We start from the raw sequence: 23,898 nt of genomic DNA, 5'->3' as shown, positions 1-23,898 counted from the left end.
ACATATGTATTGGTCGCTCCCCATCGCAGAACAATGTGGCTGTCTTCCCAATATAAAAACAGGCCCTTGCAGGAATGGAACAGTTAAAACTCACTATCTCCTACAAACCAATCAACTTCTATCTGTGATAAGCTTCCTTCTCCCTCTTGGTATCAGTCGGTTATACCTCGGGGTGGATTTTGCAGCTAATGCAACCAGAAGTTTCAAACGGAAAAAAAATTAAAAAAAACAGTTTTTCAGGCAAGTAAAATACTGCAAACATTTTGTATGAAAGGTCTTGTGTTTGTTTCTAGAATATACAGTTCTGCGGTTTAGTCCTGACTCTGTTTAATCTGTTTACAAATGTAAACTATATAAGATCCCCTTAAATACATATGTATCATCTAAGTCAGTGGTTCCCAATCTGTGTGCCGCAGCGCCCTGGTGCGCCGTGGCATGCCTAGAGGGGCGCCGCGATTATCTCTCCCCACCATTCCTCCAATTATCCCTCCCCACCATCCCTCCGATTATCCCTCCCCACCATCCCTCTGATTATCCCTCCCCACCATCCCTCCTTAATGCCGACCGGGCCGCAGGGGATTGACTGCAGGTCAGAGGAAGCTGGGGGCTGGGGGCACACAGTGAGTGTGTGTGTCTGCCTTCCCGCTCCTGGCTCCTCTGTCTGCTGGTGGCTGCGCGGTGTCCCGTCCCCCTGCCCCGGGTGATAGGAGAAGGTAGCAGGGGTGCTGGGGGGGAGTTGTACATTTGCCTGTCCTGGCGGTGGGTACAGGGGGAGGCGGGGAGCCACCTGCACGGATCTCCTGCCTTTCCTCCCCCCCAGTCACTCACATCCGTCGCTGCCTCTTCTCTCCACTGCTCTCCACTGTGTGTGTGTGTGTTGTATCTGTGTGTGTATCTGTGGGTGGGTGTGTATCTGTGTGTGTGTGTGTGTGTATCTGTGTGTGTGTATCAGTGACTGTGTGCAGGGGGAGGCGGGGAGCCGCCTGCACGGATCTCCTGCCTTTCCTCCCTCCCCTCCCTCTCCACCCCAGTCACTCACACCCGTCGCTGCCTCTGCTCTCCACTGCTCTCCACTGTGTGTGTATCAGTGTGTGTGTGTGTGTGTATCAGTGAGTGTGTGTGTGTATCAGTGTGTGTGTGTGTGTGTGTGTATCAGTGTGTGTGTGTGTGTGTGTGTGTGTGTATCAGTGAGTGTATGTGTGTACCAGTGTGTGTGTGTATCAGTGAGAGTCTGGGAGAGTGTGTGTCTGGGAGAGTGTGTGTCAGAGAGTGTGTGTCAGAGAGTGTGTGTCAGAGAGTGTGTGTCAGAGAGTGTGTGTCAGAGAGAGTGTGTGTCTGAGAGTGTGTGTCTGAGAGAGTGTGTGTCTGAGAGAGTGTGTGTCTGAGAGAGTGTGTGTCTGAGAGAGTGTGTGTCTGAGAGAGTGTGTGTCTGAGAGAGTGTGTGTCTGAGAGAGTGTGTGTCTGAGAGAGTGTGTGTCTGAGAGAGTGTGTGTCTGAGAGAGTGTGGCTGAGAGAGTGAGAGTGTGGCTGAGAGAGAGTGTGTGTCTGAGAGAGAGTGTGTGTCTGAGAAAGAGTGTGTGTCTGAGTGAGAGAGAGTGTGTCTGAGTGAGAGAGAATGTGTCTGAGTGAGAGAGAGTGTGTCTGAGAGTGAATGAGTGTGTCTGAGAGTGAATGAGTGTGTCTGAGAGAGTGAGAGTGTGGCTGAGAGAGTGTGGCTGAGAGAGTGTGGCTAAGAGAGTGTGGCTAAGAGAGTGAGAGAGAGTTTGTGTCTGAGAGAGAGTGTGTGTCTGAGTGAGAGAGAGTGTGTCTGAGTGAGAGAGAATGTGTCTGAGTGAGAGAGAGTGTGTCTGAGAGTGAATGAGTGTGTCTGAGAGTGAATGAGTGTGTCTGAGAGTGAATGAGTGTGTCTGAGAGAGTGAAAGAGAGTGTCTGAGAGAGTGAAAGAGTGTCTGAGAGAGTGAGAGTGTCTGAGAGAGAGTGTCTGAGAGAGTGAGTGTGTCTGAGAGTGTGTGTCTGAGAGTGTGTGTCTGAGAGAGTGTGTGTCTGAGAGAGTGTGTGTCTGAGAGAGTGTGTGTCTGAGAGAGTGTGTGTCTGAGAGAGAGTGTGTCTGAGAGAGAGTGTGTCTGAGAGAGAGTGTGTCTGAGAGAGAGTGTGTCTGAGAGAGAGTGTGTCTGAGAGAGAGTGTGTCTGAGAGAGAGTGTGTGTCTGAGAGAGAGAGTGTGTGTCTGAGAGAGTGAGAGTGTGTCTGAGAGAGTGAGAGTGTGTCTGAGAGAGTGAGAGTGTGTCTGAGAGAGTGAGAGTGTGTCTGAGAGTGAGTGTGTGTCTGAGAGAGTGTGTGCCTGAGAGAGACACCAACTGCGCACTGCAACTGTTAGGTATGTATATACAACTTTGTTTTTACTTTGGGCGCCGCGGAAAAATCCTGATCGCCTTGGGGAGCCTTGAACCGAAAACGTTTGGGAACCACTGATCTAAGTATTTACTACACTGCCGAGTGTGAGGTATGGTGATCTAATCATATTAGACTTTGTACAGCAAGATATCCGTCAGATGGTTGACGCTGCTGGTGCGCAGTGACATCTTGTTTTTCTCGCCTTCGCGCTGCTGCTTAATGCAAGCTCTTGTCTATAAACTCCTTCAGCCGGGTGGGATAGTCTGTCATTATACCAGTGGCCCCCAAGTCGAATGCTCTTTTATACTCCTCGTCATTGTTTAGCACCCAGATATACACCTGAATAGAGAGACGGAAGAAGGAAGACTGTTAAAAAAAATAACACCGACAAATATCTCCTCTATATCAAGGGGTGGCCAACTCCAGTCCTCAAGAGCTACAAACAGGTCACGTTTTCAGGATATCCCTGCTTCAGCACAGGTGCCTCTATCAGTGGCTGAGTCAAAGACAGACATACACAGCCACCTGCGCTGAAGCCAGGACAGCCTGAAAACCTGACCTGTTCATAGCTTTTGCGGACGGGCGTTGGCGACGCCTGCTCTATACAGAATGCAAGAGCACAGACTGCAAATTACCAAGTAAAATCTCAGACCCTATGTAATCATTGGCTTTCTTTTATCCTTAGTATAGTTTTACCTTTATTTCCATACCGTATTCGCCTCTACAACCTCTGTTGGGAGCTATTCCATGAATCCACCACTCTTCGCGTGAAGAAGTACTTCCCTTACAGTCCCCCCGAGCCTGCCTGCCTCCACAATGAACCTCTTGTACTAGTCTCTCTCTCTCTCTCTCTCTCTCTCTTTTCTCTTTCTCTTTTCTCTCTCCCTCTCCCTCTTTTCCCTCTCCCTCTCCCTCTTTTCCCTCTCCCTCTTTTACCTCTCCCTCTCCCTCTTTTCCCTCTCCCTCTCCCTCTCCCTCTTTTCCCTCTCCCTCTCTCCCTCTCCCTCTCTCCCTCTCTCCCTCTCTCCCTCTCCCTCACTCTCTCTCTCTCTATTTTCTCTCTTTCTCTCTCTCTCTCTCTATTTTCTCTCTTTCTCTCTTTTCTCTCTCTCTCTTTTCTCTCTCTCTCTCTCTCTATTTTCTCTCTCTCTCTATTTTCTCTCTCCCTCTCTCCTCAAAAGAGAGCGATGTCCAGCGACAGACCGGACATGTCTGGCTCACTTGCTTGGTGGTTATAGTAGTGGTGATACTGGGTGCTGCTTAGGATAGAGTATATGCGGAGGGGAGGAATCTGTGGGTCCTGCCCGCCAGATCGAGTGATCCTGTGCAGCGCACACCAGGGAGTTATGGCAAAAAGATCAAAATGATTTCAATAGTCTTGACCTTTAAAAAACGGGAGACTTACGACTGTAGAAAGATAAATAAATGCTGCACACTAATAAAAAATCAAAAGGGGGATACAGCTACCGGTGCTCCTGGTTCAGGATTCTCTGTGTCAATCCAGGGTTAACGAAATGAAGAAAATCATAACTTTTATGCCATTTCTGCTTTTGAGAAAGGCCTGTGTGGCCGAAACGTCAAGTCTATTGGCAATAAAGTAGTTCGTTGAGCAAATCCGTGGAGCCCTGATTTTCTTCATTTCGTAGACCTACGACTGTAGTCATGTATTTCTAGTGGTATACTTAATAACAGGGAACATAAATACACTGTGTGACATGCACCGACAGGTGGTAGCTAGCAAAAATAGCATTCAGAAAATAAACAGGCTACAATGATTCCAGGAGCAGCCTGTGAGGGGGAATAGTAATATTAGTCTTTGTATGGCAGAATACTTCCTTCCAGGGGGTACTCAATTGTCAGTCGTCAGGTGAAGTACTCAATTGTGAGTCGTTCCTTATCTCGTGTTTGCAGTGTTTTATATCCCAAGGTGAGATGTATAGAGGAACATTAGTAAGCAGGAGGAATGTTGCTGCAGTTTTTCGTAAGTCCACAAGGGGACCCCGGAAGAAGCTGAGCCAATTCATGTGAATACACACGCCATGAGCAGCCGTGAGTGGCCACCAGTGAGGCAGCAGAAGAGAGTGTCTGTTTCAAAAAGCCTGCGCTCAAACAGCTGATGCACAACAGATACAAGAGCAGGGACCGTGTATTAACTTGACACTGCAACTTTGTATGTCCCGCGGATACACAACATCAGCTCCATATACGGCAAACGAGCTTACCCTACCAGCTACATTGCTAGTACAGACACCAATAAACACTGAACTCTGCTGCCACCTTGTGGTAAATCAAAAGAAGAGCGTTTGAAAGAAATTTTTACAAATATATCTATAATATTTCTTGTTTTTCATCTACAGTAGGTGTGTAAGAGTGCTGTTAAGAACCTTTCTGTTTTGTTTCTCATTGAAATATACTGTACCTGAATCCCTCGTGCTGTTAGGTGGTCAAACAAACACTTTCTCATTATTAATCTGAAATAGAAGAAAAAACTCAATATCAGACACATCCTTCTACATTACCCCTCTAAGAAAGCAAAAAATCTTGTTGAGCATGATAATGCTTTTTAAGCTCGCAGATTGACGAAGGCACTAAATTGAAAGAGCAAGAAAAAAAGAGTTCTTCTTATTTATACCAACTCAATAATTCAAACAAATCTTTATTGCCTAACAGAAAATCCCCAAGGTCCCTATCCCCCCAGGCCCATACCTATTTCCCCCCAGGCCCATACCTATTTCCCCCCACCCACCATGCCCATACTCCCCAGGCATACCTATTCCCCCCATCCCCATACCTAATCCACCCCACTAACCATGTTCCATACCCCCACAGTCCCATACCCAATACTCTCCTCCCCCAGGTGCATATCCAAATATCTAAATGCCCCCCCCTCCCTAATTGAGCCAATATTCTGCTGAGCCCATATCTAATCCCCCCCACCCAGGCCAATATCCCCTCAGGCCTATACATTTCTCTACTTCCCCCGGGTCAATACCTATCTTTTCCAAGTCCATATCTATCTCCTGAGGCCCATACCCATCTCCCACTCCTATCTCACACCTCCTTCTCCCCCCAGCCCATACCTCCTCCTGCTACCCCCATACCACATTACCAGTAACACTTTCAGTAACCGCAAAACACCTGAAGAACAAAATGTGCATTTGATTGAGGTGGTTGTTATCTCACTATATGACTTCAATATGAATAGTACAAAGAGCTGTTTGACAGGTTAGTACAGTATGTTGTCATGTTATGACTAACAGCTTCCTCAGCCAATCGGAGAGTTCCATGCAGTACAGCTGTGTATGAAGCACAGGAAAAAACATGTACAGAGGTGTTTATGTAGGGGAAATGGTGCCAAAATCCTAAACAAAGAAAAGGTTTGCTTTAAATCTAAACTACAATGAATAATTTCGTTTGAAATAAAAAAAAAAGGTTATAGAAAAGTTATGCATCCACTCCCAGTTATTATTCCAGTCCCAATTCCTAATAATTTCATAATCACTACATCGTTTCTTGTTAATTCCTAAATAAAGGGTGCTGAATCTCAGCTTCCCTCCGTTCCTCCAACATAAAATAGCCCCAGGAACAGATTTCGGCTCTCGTGCAGCTTGAATGCAAGATCTCAGGATCTCAGGAGATGGGGCAATATCTTAGGGTTAATCAAAGAGAATGAGCAATGTTAAGTAAAAAAAAAAAAAAAGTACCAACACACCAAAAAGGATGTTAAAAAAAGGTAAATTAAATCCAATACACATTGTAATAGGATCACAGTTATAAAACCTCAATGATCACACAAAGTAATATACAACGTGTAAAAGAAAGTGACATTACAACATATAATAAACATCTCTGAAAATGCAATATAATGGTCAAAACCGTACCAATTTTTTTTAGAAAAATAGCAGGCTGACTCTGGATAAAGGGCGATTTTTTCCCCAAAACATCATGTCTCATACACTAGGGTGTCAGCCTACTTTTTTCCTACACATTTTTAGTTCACGTATTCAGTTTTACATTGCATTTTCAGAGTTGTTGTATTGTTGTAATGTCACTTTCCTTTACACGTTGTACAATATACAGTATAACTTGGTGTGATCATTTGAGTTTTTATGACTGTGATCCTCGTACAATGTCTATTAGATTCAATATACCTTTTTGAACATCCTTTTTGGTGTCAAATGGCAAATCTTGGAGATGACATTACTTGTGTCTGTATTGTACCATTTGCACAGCTAACAACGTTTATCGAAAAATATTACATTTGTGTTAGAGGGCCAGTAAAGTATCACAAAACAACCACACTAAAGGCATGACCATTTCCAGGGACGCCAACAGTGGGGGAGAGCCAGGACAAATATCTCAGGCCCGGCTGGCCTATACAGGAAGCCAGGGTTAAGTCCCTTAACGTCCCAGCTACTGGTGGGCCGCCTTCTTCCAGTTCCCTCCACTTACCTCCTACACTGGGCCCATATCTAACCCATCCAACCTCAAGGCCCATATCCCCCCAGGCCCATACCTAATCCCCCCCACCCCCAGGCCAAAATCCCCAGAGCCCATACCGGTCTCCCCCTTCTCGGCCTCCCACTCCTCCTCACTTCTCCCCTCCCCATACCTTCTTCTACCCCTCTCCACACCCCCTCCTTATCCCTCCCCATACATCCTTCTCCCATTCCCTTGCCTATACCTCCTTCTCCCGTCCCCCGGCCTACACCTCTTTCTCCCCCACCGTTGTCAAAGGCCCACAGACTTCTGCTGAACATTTTCCCACATGTATGAAGGATTTAGACTGATACCGTTACTGATATAATTACGGCTTAATGATAAAAACTTTACTTACGCATCTGCCAGCCACACCACACACTTGTGACTCCTGCTCATTTTTGACTGATCCTTAAGTCTACAGAAAAAGCAGAAAGTTACTATTTCATGTAGTTAGTATGGGCAAAGTGATGTCCCTTCCCAGTTGCTTGCAGACTAGGATGTTTCAGCTGTGTAACAAATTGAGAGATCGGTTTTATTTGTCTAGTATTGTAGTGTAATTACAGCTGCTGCACATAACTTATTGTCTATTCATACAATCTGTTTTTTGTTGTTGCAATGTCATTATAATAATTGTGTGACCATATGCAAGCAGTAACATTATAAGCACAGGTACAAAAGTGTGACAAGTTAAGTAGTATCGTAGGATGCGTGCAGATATTTTATTAATAATATAGGGGGTAGGAAGGGCACAAGAAATAAAGAAAATAGAGAACATGCAGGGAAATCTAAATAGGTCTAATTGGGTTTGTTAACTTTGTCCAGCTGGTCTCAGCTGTTTTGGAGGTTAGTGGCTCCTCCTACCCAGGGTTTAAAGCTTGCCCCTCCCCACGCCTCCAGGTAAGCAGGTTTTCTTTTCATGCAGCTGGTTGCGGCAAGTTCAATGCCAGGACCATCCTTCCTCTAATTATAGAGGTAAATAAGGATTTTAATCAGTTAGTGTTAGGACCTGCGATATTATGGTCATGCCTTGAAAGTGGCTCGCAGGCTTATACGCTTTGGCCAAAGGGTTAACTAAATGATCTTTTTTTCAAGAGATACAGCTCAACCCCGTTATAGCGCGGTCCTCGGGGGCCACCCGATCATGCTATAACCTGGGTCGCGCTAATTTTTAAAAAAATGGCCGCTGCGTGCCCGATCGGGGGGAGGGGGGAGGAGAGAGGAGGGAGGAAGAGGTGCAGTGAGGCGCCGGCAGCCCTACAAGTCCCCCAGCTCTACACGTCCCCAAGCAGCCACCGTAACTCCCCTCGCACTTCCCCCAGCAGCCACCGTAACTCCCTTCGCACTTCCCCCAGCAGCCAACGTAACTCCCCTCGCATTTTCCCCAGCAGCCACCGTAACTCCCCTCGCACTTCAATAAGCAGCCTCACTTCCCCCCGCCAGCCCCGCTCCGATCCCCCCCCACCAGCCCCACTCCGATGCCAGCCCCGCTCCGATCACCCCCCCTCCCCGCCAGCCCCACTCCAATCAACCCCTTGCCAGCTCGGCTCCGACCCCCCCTGCCAACCCTGGTCCGATGCCAGCCCCGCTCCGATCACCCCGTGCCAGCCCCGCTCCGACCCCCTCCACCCCCCGCCAGCCCCGCTCTGATCTCAGCAGCCGACACCAAAGATAGGGAGGGGGAGGGGGAGTGGGGGCTGTGAGTGTGTGTTGTGAGTGTGGTGTATGCGGTGTGCTATGAGTGTGTGGTGTGTGCTGTGAGTGTGTGCAGTGTGCTGTGAGTGTATGCAGTGTGTGCAGTGTGCTGCGAGTGTATGCAGTGTGCTGTGAGTGTATGCAGTGTGCTCTGAGTGTGTGCAGTGTGCTGTGAGTGTGTGCAGTGTGTTGTGTGTGCAGTGTGCTGTGAGTGTGTGCAGTGTGCAAAAAAACTTTTTTTTAAATTCGGGGTCCACGCTCAAACCGCTTATAAGCGGATCCGCGTTATAACGGGGTTGAGCTATTTATAGGTATTTCACTGTGTATTTTTGTCACATTGGATGTTGCTCTGGACTTCTTTGTTTCTTGTTTTATACAATTGGAGTCGCCCAGTAGCACTCATTTTGACACTTATATACATATATATATTTGGTGGTAATTTGGGGGGGTTTCTGAGAGCTTGCTGGGTATCTGTGTGTTTGTTAATTTTATTAATAATGTAGGGGGTAAGATGGGCACAAGAAATAAAGAAAATAGAGAACATGCAGTGAAATCGAAATAAGTCTAATGGGGGAAGTCGTGCTCTTACAGAATACGGACTATAATTAGTTAGAACATTTCTTCATATCTCACAGAACAAAGTTGCATAAACCCTAAAAGCGGTTCTGCAGGTACCATAATTAAAAATTGTAATCGGGGTACGTTTGAACGTGTTAAAAACTTGTTTGACACATTGTGTAATTAAATGTCAGCTTAATCAAGGCATCCCAAAACTTGTTTTGCACATATTGTCATTTCAATTTAGCCCAGTCATGGCATGTTAAAAGAATCTTTGGCACATTGTATCATTTAAAGAGGCAATCCAAGCGGCACCTAAAAAAAAAATTATGTATATATTTTTTGTTTTAATATATGCGGCCTTTGATTACCTTTATTGAAGATCTATTACCTAACCTGCCAATGTATTCATTCCCCTTTTGATCGATCAGCAAAGAACCTGCTTCCTGGGATTCACTAAATGGCTGTCTTTCAGTTTCAATCAATACTTCAGTCAGTGTAACTTAGCAGCTACAATGAATTCTTATATTACTAAGGTAACATTATCTATTGTTACAGTTTTCAGCTCAAACTGCTGGGAATATTGGCAACAAATTATCACAAACAGGAAATTGTTACAAATACCTTGCACTGCTGGGGAAGTATGTTAAAACCTGCTATAGAAATCAAAGGATGCTCAATATATTAAAACTCATTAAAAATGGCATTGAGTTGAATAATACAATTTTTTTTAAATGTAGTAAGTATCTAATACTACAGAACTGATTTATTAAAAAAAAACACACACATGTAGGATATTACATGGATTGCCTCTTTAATATTGCTCGTCAGGCAGTTGGTGACAAATAAGAAATGATACATTGTACCCAAATATAAAACCGCAATTCCATCCAACATCAACTTTGAGCTGCAGTCGGCACATACAGAACTATGAAAAAATCAGGCAACTACATATACTTCACTCAATGTTAAAAAAAAAAAAAAAAGTGCCCCCCCCAAAAATGTACTGATCTACAATTTTAGTTTAAAACAAACAATTCATGGGGATAAGGACTTCTTCAAAACGGGGTAAACAATACAGCCACTAAGGTCAGCCTCACAGGCCAACAGAAATCCAGGACAACATTGTGTCATGACATTTACAGCTTCCGATTGGGTGACTGCAGCCGTCTTTGTTTTTCCTTGCAAGTACTGGCAAAAACTTCTAGTGCATGGTCTCAGCGCCCGTGTGGCTCATATGATCGGGCTTCCAATAAGTAGACGAAAAGAAACAAGTCACACTTTAGGTGAATTCCACTATACGCAGCTTGGCTCAATCATACTGTACATAGACTTATTTCATGCAGAGTGATGGTTGCAGTGACCCTTCAAAAGGGTTTTCCCGAAACGTTATGCTTCTATCACTGTTACCGTCATTCTGCATCAAATAAGTCTATGTATGATTGAGCCAACATGTGGATAGTGGAATTCATCTGAAGTGCGACAGGACTTGCTGCTTTTCGTCGGGTATCTTGATGTGGCCACGGATCATGATCTCACCTGTACCTGAACCTGATTCTTTATTCCTGCATCACAAAGCTGCGAGTGCACCACTGCCGCCATTTTCTAATGAAGTTCCAATAAGTAGATCCCTAAAACTGCAGGTTGCAAATGACTGTGATTGAAAGGTTCTGTTTTCCTCCTTTAAACTTCCAGTAAGAAGCAAAGTAACTCCAGTTGACTTCCAGGCAAGGGGAGAGTTGTTGGGAAAGTTTGCTACTCCCGCCCATATTTAAGACCGCTACAAAGTATCAAGGTACCCCAAAGTACCCCACGTACCTACATGCCCAAGTGAACTGAAAGATACAAGCAAAGTGTCACTGCTGCTGCTCTAATACACTCTGTGTTTCTTACTTCATGATAATAGAAGGCATTGGAATCTCCAGGAATTGTTCTCGCAGAGGGAAAAAAGGCAGAAGTCCCGTGTAAAATAGCCCGACCAGGAGCAGGACCCGTTGAAAACAGAAGAGCAGAGGGATGCTGCAGTTCTAAAAACGAAACACATGCGCTGATTTATCTCAACAGTTGTCACTGTTTTATTATATAAATGCAGAGACGTGAGCAAAGCATTTTCCTTCTGTGTGCTATAGAAGCAATGAAGACACAGAAATATGTAGCGCCACCAAATATATGTACAGGGCAGGTATAGAGAATTGAACAACTTATACCAATATAAATATTAAATAGAAATTATAAAATTTTCAATTGTATGAAATGGCAGCTATTTTGAAAGCTGTTGAAATATTACATATACGCAAGCAGATTTCTCGGGAGGGATTCCGCGTAAGAAGGACATTAAATGACCAGTTAGCTCACGACCATGAAAAGATTTGTTAAAAGGATTTATGTACAAAAAAAAATCTGTTATTTATAGGCAGGTCAAGGGAGATTATTCCATGAACTGCTTCGGTGCCAGCAAGGTTTGACAGGGATTACAAAATGATGCAAATTAATGAGTTGCAGGCTCCTCTAACACCAAAGGGGTTAAAAAAAACACAAATCAAAATAAATAAATATTAACCAATCACTTGCTGATGGGAGAGGCAATTAAAAAACTTGTACCTCAAGGAATGTATTTAAGATGTTACAGGGGAGTGATCATTCAACAAGCAGCGACCAAGACCAAGAGCTAGGGCAACGGAGTAGGTGCCATGTGGCCCATTCAAGTGAAGGGTGAGTAAGATATCTTCCAGCACTGGAATGGTGTCTTATGGAGTAATACAGCTTAATAAATATGGCCCATATACATGGACGCTAACAAAACATGACCAAGATGGTGGCATTACTGGTTAGAGAGCTTCCTATAGATACAGTGGTGTGAAAAAGAAAGTACACCCTCTTTGAATTCTATGGTTTTACATATTAGGACATAATAACAATCATCTGTTCCTTAGCAGGTCTTAAAATTAGTTAAATACAACCTCAGATGAACAACAACACATGACATATTATACCGTGTCATGATTTATTTAACAAAAATAAAGCCAAAATGGAGAAGCTATGTGTGAAAAACTAAGTACACGCTTACTGATTCCATAGATATTAAGATGCTAATTAGCAGACAGGTGCTGCTAATCAAATGACCTTGATTAATTGATCATCAGCAAGTGTGACCACCTCTATAAAAGCCAAAGTTTTAGCAGTTTGCTGGTCAAGAGCATTCAAGTGTGTGTTAACACAATGCCAAGGAGGAAAGACACCAGCAATGATCTTAGAGAAGCAATTGTTGCTGCCCATCAACCTGGGAAGGGTTATTATGCCATTTCCAAACAATTTAAAGTCCATCATTCTACCGTGAGAAAGATTATTCAAAAGTGGAAAACATTCAAGACAGTTGCCAATCTTCCCTGGAGTGGACGTCCCAGCAAATTCACCCCAAGGTCAGACCGTGCAATGCTCAGAAATATTGCAACAAAAAAAAAAAACAAGAGTTACATCTCAGACTCTACAGGTCTCAGTTAGCATGTTAAATGTTAAAGTTCATAACAGTACAATTAGAAAAAGACTGAACAAGTATGTTTTGTTTGGAAGGGTTGCCAGGAGAAAGCCTCTTCTCTATAAAAAGAACATGGCAGCACGGCTTAGGTTTGCAAAGTTGCATCTGAACAAACCACAAGACTTCTGGAACAATGTCCTTTGGACAGACGAGACAAAGTGGAGATGTTTGGCCATAATGCACAGCGCCACGTTCGGCGAAAACTAAACACAGCATATCAGCACAAACACCTCATGCCAACTGTCGAGCACGGTGGTGGAGGGGTAATGATTTTGGCTTGTTTTGCAGCCACACGACCTGGGAACCTTGCAGTCATTGAGTCGACCATGAACTCCTCTATATACCAAAAGTATTCTAGAGTCAAATGTGAGGCCATCTGTCTGACAGCTAAAGCTTGGCCGAAATTGGATCATGCAACAGGTCAATGATCCCAAGAACACCAGCAAATCTACAACAGACTGGCTGAAAAAGAAAAGAATCAAGGTGTTGCAATGGCCCAGTCAAAGTCCAGACCTCAATCCGATTGAAATGCTGTGGCAGGACCTTAAGAGAGCTGTGCATAAACAAATGCCCACAAACCTCAATGAACTGAAGCAACGTTGTAAAGAAGAGTGGACCAAAATTCCTCAACAACGATGTGAGAGACTGAAAGTCATACACAAAACGATTACTTCAAGTTATTGCTGCTAAAGGTGGTTCTACAAGCTATTGAATCATAAGGTGTACTTAGTTTTTCACACATAGCTTCTCTATTTTGGCTTTATTTTTGTTATATAAATCATGACACGGTGTAATATGTCATGTGTTGTTGTTCATCTGAGGTTGTATTTACCTAATTTTAAGACCTGCTAAGGAACAGATGATTGTTATTATGTCCTGATATGTAAAACCATAGAATTCATAGAGGGTGTACTTTCTTTTTCACACCACTGTAAATTAAAGCAGCAATCTCCCCCAAATTAGTTTTCCTAAGTTTACCTGAACCAGGGGGTACCTCGCCCCCGAGAATTTGTGGGGGGGTGTGTGCTGGTTTGACACAAAAAATGACAAAGATTGATGCGGGTCCTGAACAGAAAGTTGCGACATCATTTCCTGATATTACAATATTGTGTCCACTACCCAACTATTCTTGCCTAGTGGATGAACGTTTTCTTCACTAATGAACCAGAGAGCCCCCGGATGCCGGGGGACCACGGACCAGCTGTGCGGGGACTCTCCGTTCAGGTAAGTTTTTAAAAAAATTAAAAACCGTGAGCAGCGTAGGTTACTGCTTTAAATACGCAGCATGCCACAAGTGTTCTCGCCTCCATCGTTGTAGGTTCTAGCTTTGCTGCACAAAGATTTAGATATGTTGAAGGCTTTCCCTTCGCATGATGAGCAGCTCAGATGGAGAGTCATGATCAAATACATGGTGGGGACAGAGGGAGCTGCTGCACAGTATTAAGCTACCACCCTTACCTCTTTGTGGCACTTCTGCACAATCTCATAGTCTGCATTGCCCCACACAGTCAGGTCCTCTCTCTTGTATTCGCTCACCAGTTGAGATACCTACAGAAATACAAACAACATCTGTTTAAAGATACTTAAGTCACCTTATTGACAGCCACTGATCCAAAGATCAGTACAAAGCGCTTTGATAGAGTGATGCTAAAAGATGCACGTTCAAAACACCCATCTTTCATTCCCAATTGAATACCAAAATTGTCCTGCCCCCCTATGGGGGATAATCTTGAAGGCTGCAAGAAGTGCATAGCTGTGTGAGAAAGGCTTTTATAGAAGCGGTTTCATTGGTTTCATTCTTGCTCTGCAAATCTGACTGTAGGCCAAAAATGGCTCCAATTCGGAAATGTTGCAAACTGGCTGAAAATGTAGTCGCTTCGTTAACTCAAAAAGGCAAAACCGCTTCAAATAACTCACAGATTTTGTCTTGCTAACTCAAACCTAGCAAGATCGCCTCAATAGATGAGGAATTGCATCATTATAAGCCTCACAACCTATCCGCTTTGCTGAGCAACCATTTACTTAATATGCCTAATTAAATATTATATTTACATTTCTGCCTTTATACACTACTGGCTAACTCATGATGTAGTTTGCAGAAAATATATATTTTATTTTTTTTGCCCTTTTGGGTAATAATGCAATTTTTACTTCTGTGGCTAAGAATTTTTTGAAAACATATATTTAGCTATATTACTGAGCATACATGTACTGTATGTATAGTTATTATATATTGCAGGTAGCAGATTAGCTATGAAGACGCTACCAAGCGCATCTTCAGACATCGTGAACAGTTTGCAAGCCCCCTTTATACGTACGGAAATTTTTTGGCTATTTCAATTCCTATTGCGCACAAGTCATTATTTAATGTTTCTGGTGATTGAAGCACTTTATTTAAAGGTAACATCATATTTTGGGGGCATGGGTTTGGAAATAACGAATTACTTCAATTACATTTTTCCGTATAATTGTAATTTTTTATTTTGTTTACAGAATTTAGGACTCAAAATTAATGTTATTTTAGAAGCATTATTGTTATGTCAAAATATTAAGCAATTATGTTTTGGAAACTAGGACTAAAAAATTTAAAAAAAAACTTGTTTAGAGACATACAGAATAATACAAATTCCAATTATTTTAAGCAATATTTATGGAAAGCATAATATTTACAATATTGACATGTTTGTTTCTATAGTTTTTGGTGCTGTTGGTTGCGCTGCTTTCAATTCTGCTTCAAAACAAAACAAAACATAATACGTGCGGATTGACTGTTTAGATGTGCAAAACTTACATTTTAATAGACGCAATTTTGGTTACAGAACAGAGCTAGTTGTTACATACTGTAGTTACATAGTAGATGAGGTTGAAAAAAGACGTACGTCCATCAAGTTCAACTTATACTAAATTTAGACAACAGATACTTTATCCTATATCTATACTTACTCATTGATCCAGAGGAAGGCAAACAAAAAACCACAGTGACATATCATCCAATGATATCTCATAAGGGGAAAAATAAATTCCTTCCTGACTCCAAGAATTGGCAATCGGATTAATCCCTGGATCAACATCCTTCCCATGTATACTTATTTGGCATTCACTACAGTGGAAGAAAAACGGCTTCATCTAGTGTTTCTGTAATAAATTTGAATATAAGTGATTACTATTATTTTCATGTCATGGGAAACATTTTAAATCAACTTATTTAACCCCTTTGGGTGAAGTGTATCTAGCCTATCAATTCAATACGTTTCATTTTGCAGAAGGAATTTTCTTTCTGTCCCTTTCTATGCTGGACATTTGAACCTGCCTAAGAGCCTACCATTTCATAGGTATCTGAGTTCACTTCCAAGGAGGTGTCCCATATTCACCCCGAATTATGCTTATAGAGTTTCCACAATTGTTACATAGTTACATAGTAGATGAGGTTGAAAAAAGACATAGGTCCATCAAGTTCAACCTATGCTAAATTTAGACAACAGATACTTTATCCTATATCTATACTTACTTACTGATCCAGAGGAAGGCAAACAAAAAACCCCATTAAGGGGAAAAATTAATTCCTTCCTGACTCCAAGAATTGGCAATCGGATTAATCCCTGGTTCAACATCCTTCCCATGTATACTTATTTGGTATATCCCTGTATACCTTTCCCATCTAAAAAGATGTCCAACCTTTTTTTGAACAAATCTATTGTATCTGCCATCACAGTCTCCATGGGTAATGAATTCCACATTTTAACTGCCCTTACTGTAAAGAACCCTTTCCTTTGTTGCTGGTGAAATCTCCTTTCCTCCAACCTTAAGGGATGGCCCCGAGTCCTTTGTACTGCCCGTGGGATGAACAGTTCTTTTGAAAGCTCCTTGTACTGTCCCCGAATATATTTGTATATAGTTATCATATCCCCTCTTAGACGCCTCTTTTCTAATGTAAATAAATCTAATTTAGCTACCCTCTCCTCATAAGTTAGATTGTCCATCCCCTTTATTAATTTGGTGGCTCTTCTCTGCACTCTCTCTAGTTCCATAATGTCTTTTCTTAGGATTGGTGCCCAAAATTGTACTCCATATTCAAGGTGTGGTCTTACTAATGCTTTATAAAGGGGCATAATTATGTTTACTTCCCTTCCATCCATTGCCCGTTTGATGCAAGATAAGATCTTGTTTGCCTTTGCAGCTATTGCATGACTTTGGGCACTATTGCTAAGCCTGCTGTCTACAAGCACTCCTAAATCCTTCTCCATCAAGGATTCCCCCAATATATCTCCATTTAATTTGTAAGTCGCCTTTTTATTGTTGCATCCCAAATGCATAACCTTACATTTATCTGTATTAAACCTCATCTGCCATTTACCTGCCAACGTTTCCAGTCTCTCCAAGTCCTTCTGAAGAGAAATTACATCCTGCTCTAATTCTATTACCTTACACAATTTAGTATCATCAGCAAAGATGGAGACTTTGCTCTCAATGCCAACCTCAAGATCATTAATAAACAAGTTAAAAAGCAGAGGTCCCAGTAACGATCCTTGAGGTACTCCACTCACGACTTTAGCCCAACCTGAAAAAGTTCCATTTATGACAACCCTCTGTTGTCTAACCAGTTTTCAATCCAGGTGCATATATTATTACTGAGTCCAATTTTCTTTATTTTGTACACCAACCTCTTGTGTGAAACCGTATCAAAAGCCTTTGCAAAATCTAAGTAGACCACATCAACTGCATTACCCTGGTCTAAATTCCTACTTACCTCCTCAAAGAAACAAATAAGGTTAGTTTGGCATGATCTATCCTTCATAAATCCATACTGACTATTACTAATAATTTTGTTTTCCATTAGGTATTCCTGAATATTATCCGTATTAAACCTTCAAGTAGTTTCCCCACTATTGATGTCAGGCTTACAGGTCTGTAATTTCCCGGTTGTGATCTAGCTCCCTTTTTAAATATAGGCACCACATCTGCTTTACGCCAATCTTGTGGTACTGAGCCTGTGGAAATGGAGTCCTTGAATATTAAATATAATGGTTTGGCTATTACTGAGCTTAGCTCCTTGAGAACTCTTGGATGTATGCCATCGGGGCCAGGTGCCTTATTTACTTTAAGTCGCTTATGAACTTCTTCCTCAGTTAACCAATTGTTCATTAATATGGTGGTTGTGGCTTCCTCCTATTGAACTTGATTCTTCCCTGGTAAACACAGAGGCAAAGAATTTGCTTAATACCTCAGCTTTTTCCTTATCTCCAATAATCTGCCTACCCATCTCACACTGAAAGGGTCCTATATTTTCTTTTCTCATTTTTTTGTTATTAAAATACTTAAAGAATTTTTTAGGGTTGACCTTACTTTCTATTGCAATCCTTTTTTCATTATCCATTTTTGCAAATTTGATTGCTCTTTTGTAATTTTTGTTACATTCCTTATAATTCTGATACGAAATTTGTTGTTAAAGTTGTGTAAATATCCCCTCATTTATGTGTTGCAAGATTGATACATAATTAGTGGTTTTTATATGGACTGCTAGTGTGAAAAAGAAATGACCATTATAATGTAAGGCTGAGTCCCCGCTGGCGCTGAGCGCGCTTATGTTTGGAGAGTGCACTATTGCTGAAGCAGGAATAACCAAAAATCCTGACCTGTCGGTGTTCCTTGGGGACCGTAGTTAGCCACCTCTGTTCTATATCAATGGGCATATGAACACCCACAATAATATCTCTTTCTAAAAGTAGGTAGAAGAGGAAGTGACTATAGACAGAAAACAGAACAACAAGCAGTTTTTCTTTGAACGTGGACTGTTCATTAAACTTCCTGAGCGGGCTAGAAAGAAATGTACACAGATCTCGCTAGTCACTACAAGAGACCATGATAGGCACTTGTACAGAGAGCAAATGTAGATATTCCTCAAAAAGATGTGGAAATCAAGCATCTTAAATGCATTTCTAGATAACAATCAGAGATAACAGTAAGGCATAAACGGCTCTAGGGTCACTATCCCCTGTTAGTATTCCTCTATCTGATGGGGGTCAGCAACCTGTGGCTCCCGAGCCGCATGCGGCTCTTTCCGCTCCTACTTGCGGCTCTCTGCAGGTTGCAGACCCCCAGCTGCTGCCTCTCTCCCTGGCTATCCTGCCCACAAACCTAAGCTGGCCTGGTCCGCAGAGGTGGCCTGCTGAAAGGTGTCCGTGGAGGTGCCTGCCCAGGCAGATTGCTGTAGAAGGGAGGTTCCCCTGACAGGCACCTCCATGGGCACCTTTCAACAGGCAGCTCCCCTCTCTACAAGTTTCTAACAGGACCCCTCAATCCTCCAGGGCAGCCGGTAGGCAGCAGGAACACTCCGATCCTCTCCTCCTATATCCCTGTCCCCTCTCACTCCTCTCTCTTCCCATCTCTCTCTCTGTTCCCATCTCTCTCACTCCTCTCTCTTCCCATCTTTCTCTCACTCCTCTCACTTCTCTCTTCCAATCTCTGTCTCCCTGTCTCTTTCTCCTTCCCACTCTCTCTGTCTCTCCTTCACACCCTCTCTCCTTCCCCCTCTGTCTCTCTCCTTCCCCCCTCTCATCCCTCCCCCTCTCTCTCCTTCCCCCCCACCCTCTCTCTCTCCTTTCTCCCCCACCCTCTCTCTCTCCTTTCTCCCTCTCCTTCCCCCATCTCCTTCCTCCCTCTCCTTCCCCCATCTCCCTCCCCCTCTCTCTCCTTCCCCCCACCCTCGCTCTCCTTCCTCCCTCTTTCTTTAGTGGACTTCCCTTGCTGCAGTGGAAGTGCTATATGCTGGGTGATAATGGTGAAAGGCAGGGTTGCATACCTGTCTAAGACATGTGAATGTGCTCACAGGTGATCTTTTTATTTGCTATATGCAATACGGTGGAGGTTTCTTGTTGTCTTTTTCACCCACCATAACTTAAAACGTAGTGTGTGTGTATATATATAATAACAATATGGCACAAAAAAAATATTTGGTTCCCCCTGGGGAAATCTTGATGTGAGCTAATGAGGCACCTTTGGTTGATAAGAAACCTGACTATGAATATTACTTTATTCACAGGGATTCTTAAAGTCTCAGGATAATGTTTAGTGATACAGAATCCATACTGGGCTGTATGCGACACTCTCTACATAAACCGTTACCTGCTTTATGGACATGATACGAAAGACAGGATGGCACGAGTGTTCTAATGTCGGCTCATTCCTTAGCACGGAGAATGAAGAACAGTGGGTACCTTTTTGACAAGAACGGCATTGTTCACTTTGATGTCTATGTTGATCGGTGTCTCTGGAAAAGCTTCAAAGACATCTTTCAGCAGCGGGATGTGTTTGTCCTCTCCACCTTCACAGCAGCAGTCTGGGGAAAGTGTTTCTCAGCAGTTAAAAATAGGATGACATTTAACTCCTGCTACAGGAGATTGTAACACATAAAGGTCAAGATCCACAAAGCTCTGTCAAATCAATTAACGTTAACCTAACTTAAAGTCACGTTAACACTAACCGTCATTAAGTCATGTACTGTAAAAAATCTATTGAGTTATTGCTATTGGTGGGGTTAGTAGAGGATGTACATTATTAAGGAGTGTTGCTGTGATCATGATTAGTGTTGGACCGGGTCCTACTTTAAAAAAAAAACGGGTAACGGGTACCCGGCCAAAATCACATGATCTACCCGGCCGGGTACCCGGTTGGCACTTACCTGGGGGTGGAGGAAGACGGCGGCGACATCTAGGCAGATCAGCAGCAGTCCTGTGGCGGTGGCAGCATCAGCAGTGTGTGTTCAGCTGGCGCGGGGGCTGCAGGACTCCATAGCAGTGTGAGCTGGGGAACCATGTGACCGGAGCAGGAGCAGAAGCGTTTCCTATTGGACAGCCGGCTGTCCAATAGGAACGCTTCTGCTCCGGTCACATGGTTCCCCAGCTCACACTGCTATGGAGTCCTGCAGCTCCTGCGCCAGCTGAACACACACTGCTGATGCTGCCACCGCCACAGGACTGCTGCTGACCTGCCTAGATGTCGCCGCGGGCTTCCTCGCGGGTCTTCTTCGCCTTCCATCGCTGACAGCAGGTAAGTAATTATGTATTTTTCAGCTACCTTGACATTACCCGGCACCGGGTATTACTCGGCGCCGGGCCCACTTCACAGTTGCCGGGTCCGGGTAATTTCCGGGTAGCTGAAAATCCGCCGGGTAACGCCGGGTATGGGTAATTTCGGGTACTCGGGTATCACTAATCATGATATAGAAACTAGAGATGTGCGACTTTTCCACGTATGTCAGCAAATTTCACCTATCTGGTTTGGCACAAAAGTTTGAAACAAGTTCACTTAAAGCTAGCAGGTCAATGGGCATTGTATGTTCGACTAATTTCGATCACTTTTGCTTCTTCTTTTTTTTTTTTTTTTTAAGGGAAACAGCTAATTTTGAACATCTTGAGCGGTTTCGCCAGAACCTTTGGAGCGAAAAGTTGCATCAATATTTTCATACATATATCAAAATGATTAGAAAGTTCGCTCGAAACGGCAGCGAGGCGAACCACGGAAGGTTTGCACACCTCTAATAGGTGCCACGAAAATCATATGTTACCTCACGTGAGGTAGGTATTTCTAGTATGTCCGATATATTCCAAAGGGACTTGTGCTACATAGTGAGGTATCTGAAAATCTTGCATCAATAAGTCTATTTGTCTATTTCAGTTCTGTGGCATTGTCCATTAGTGTTTTAACCAATGAGAATACGTCATTCAAACAAAATCACACCGCCCATTATAACCAATGCATATCCTCATTCTTGAGACTTTTTTACATGAAGCACTCAGATTTGATGACATGTACACACTGCACCTGTCACCAGGCATGAAAACATTTGTGGAAACAAAATGGCTGCCGGGTCAGGGCAACAGAAAGTTGCAATTTGGGGACACAATTCAACCAGTTATCTTCTCTCTATGCGCCAAATAAATCCGGCGGGCTTTTGAAAGTTGCTCTTTTGCAAATAGCAAAGCAGCTGGCTTGATTTTTGGAGCTAAGAAAGCCTGCCTAGCTGAGACTAAGTCAGACTCGAGGTCCAAGTTCTCGTTTTAGAACATAGCGGTCACGGCTAAGGTTTTTAGCTGAAAAGAGGACCAGGAAGCCCGGGTGGATATCCCAGTCAGGGTAAGCCTTCCAAAGCAGGCGCCCTACACCTATTTGAGCCTAGTTTTCACCCCCAGTAAGTGTGTATTTCATCTGTATTTTGTATATTCATGGTGTGTACACTGGCGACACACTTTATTCGAGCTTGGCTAGTCCCACGAATTCGGGTATACCCGGGTGTATTGAGGTTTGTGACTGTTTTCTGCCCGAGTGCATTGAGTTATTTTCCAAGCAGGGATTGAAGCATTTTATTCCCGCTGGCTGCAATACTGCACAGTATATATATATAAACTGCATTACAATTCATGAATTTATGCCATCTGGTAGACACGCGAAGCATTGCAGCCTATTAAATCCTAATCATTATCATTTAACAGATCAGCCGCCCATCAGCCAGGCATGAACCCAGGCTGGGAAGGCAAATGCAACGGGGCTTGTCAGAGGTTAGGAGTGGCGCATTCCAGGTATCTGCCAGGTACATACTGGGTATTTGCTCGAATAAAGTGTGTCGGTGCAGTACGTGGGTTTACCCAGATAAACTCCATTTTATTCCACTATCTTGTTTTGCCTAGTGAATTATCCCGGTATAAAGTGTTTAAAGTCCTGGCCTCCCGTGACAGCTAGTTTGAGTTGCTGAATTTATTTCTACAATTTGTAAAGCTAGGATTTACCATGATAGTTTTTCAGTTGTCTTCACCAACTATACCCCCAAATTGTGGGACTTTGTGTGGGCACATCTCATCCCAGATTAAAAGAGGGGGATCCCAATTCCAAGTCCAAGTCCAAGTCCATAACTCTCCTCTGATGATCCAGCACCCGAGAACTGTCCCCAATGTTAATCTCTCCCCTACCCCACCACAGTTGGTGACATAAACAGTGCACGGGAGAAACAGACACTAGGGCATTCTGGGAAATCCTGACCCAATATATAAAGGCTGATGTATCCTCCTGTTCAAGTTTCAAGAGGAGGTATCGCCTGTGTAACCTTTCAATATTTTGGATCATGCTGCCAAAGAGGCCCCTGGGCTTTTAGGTCAGTAACTGTTATGTTATGCTCAAATTAAAGACAAAAAAACTGAATAAAGTAAAAATAAAAAAAAGACTTTTGCGCCCACACTGCGCAGTTACAGAGCAAAAGCATCACAGGCTGTTGGATGAAGTCAAAAGTGAACAACCATTGCCAAGCTATCATTGCACACATACAGGGCGATATATATATGTATATATCAAGGGTCAAGCTGGAGCATTCCAAAATAGCATACATTTAACGCAGTGTGACTCTTTGGCAATGTATTAAGGGGATTTGCTCACATTTTTGCCACAAACTGTCCCACTTACGCCGTGGGCGTCTTGGGCAGCCGTGGTACGTTAAGGGAGGTGACAGCACAATATTATAATGCGATGTATGAAAAAATTACGCTTGCAACTGGTGCAGTTATCTTCTCTCTTTGTGCCAAATAAATCCGTCTGGTTTAGGTGGCGCTAATCTCTGCTCCGAACAGATCTGGGCCAAATGTAAGATGCAAGATTTGAAAGATTTATTCGTGGTCAACGGTTCTCAAATTGACACAGATCCAAATATGTTTGGAGTAAATTGCACCGTTTTTGATACACATCCCCCATGCTGCTTCCCCCAATATACAGCATTGAGCTGCTTGACTCTGAAACTGTACAGCAACCTGCAAGCACTCGTGCCGGTGGCCTGCAGTCCTCTGTGCCCGGCAGAAGAATGGGTTAAACACTGAAATCTACAAAAGAGCACATGGGTCTGTTTACCTTTTTCAAATGTGACATCCAGTTTGCACAGGTAACAGGGCAGGTCCTGCAAGGACAGAGACATGTTTGTTTAATGGCAGAATTGTTGCATTATTGGCACTGTGAAATGGTAGCAGCTGTATAAGCCCGGGAGAAGCGTAGATTCATTATATGTTGTGACGTTATAATGGGCACAAAGCTTTCAAAACCACAGGTCTCTTTTTCACGCTTTCCCCTCATTAATTTCTTTTTTTTTTAAAGGATAAAACAAAAATGAACCAACGGCAATGACTTGTTTAATGGATTACAAGAGGTTGATGACATTTTTTTCAAAAAATTAGATATTGTTTGTAAAGATGGTGAGTTAAAATGC

The 23,898-nt window shown here is 43.2% G+C and overlaps 1 protein-coding gene across 1 annotated transcript in view; it reads right to left on the bottom strand.

Annotated features, from left to right (window-relative positions):
* Window positions 1-223: 223 nt before the first annotated feature.
* The window catches only part of GDPD1 (glycerophosphodiester phosphodiesterase domain containing 1), a 78,004-nt gene continuing 54,329 nt past the window's right edge, over window positions 224-23,898 (bottom strand). Inside the window, exons 4-10 of the mRNA XM_075589380.1 lie at window positions 23,547-23,592; window positions 19,874-19,995; window positions 14,118-14,207; window positions 11,018-11,151; window positions 7,230-7,289; window positions 4,812-4,863; window positions 224-2,731 (exon numbers count right to left, since the gene is read on the bottom strand). Of these exons, the coding sequence (XP_075445495.1) occupies window positions 2,609-2,731; window positions 4,812-4,863; window positions 7,230-7,289; window positions 11,018-11,151; window positions 14,118-14,207; window positions 19,874-19,995; window positions 23,547-23,592 (627 nt within the window). The 3' untranslated portion in view covers window positions 224-2,608. The remainder of the gene's footprint in view (window positions 2,732-4,811; window positions 4,864-7,229; window positions 7,290-11,017; window positions 11,152-14,117; window positions 14,208-19,873; window positions 19,996-23,546; window positions 23,593-23,898) is intronic.

Source organism: Ascaphus truei, chromosome 3 (genome assembly GCF_040206685.1).
Source record: "Ascaphus truei isolate aAscTru1 chromosome 3, aAscTru1.hap1, whole genome shotgun sequence".
Taxonomy (NCBI): Eukaryota; Metazoa; Chordata; class Amphibia; order Anura; family Ascaphidae; genus Ascaphus; species Ascaphus truei.
Note: the sequence above shows the minus strand (reverse complement) of the source record. Positions and strands in the feature narration are given on the sequence as shown.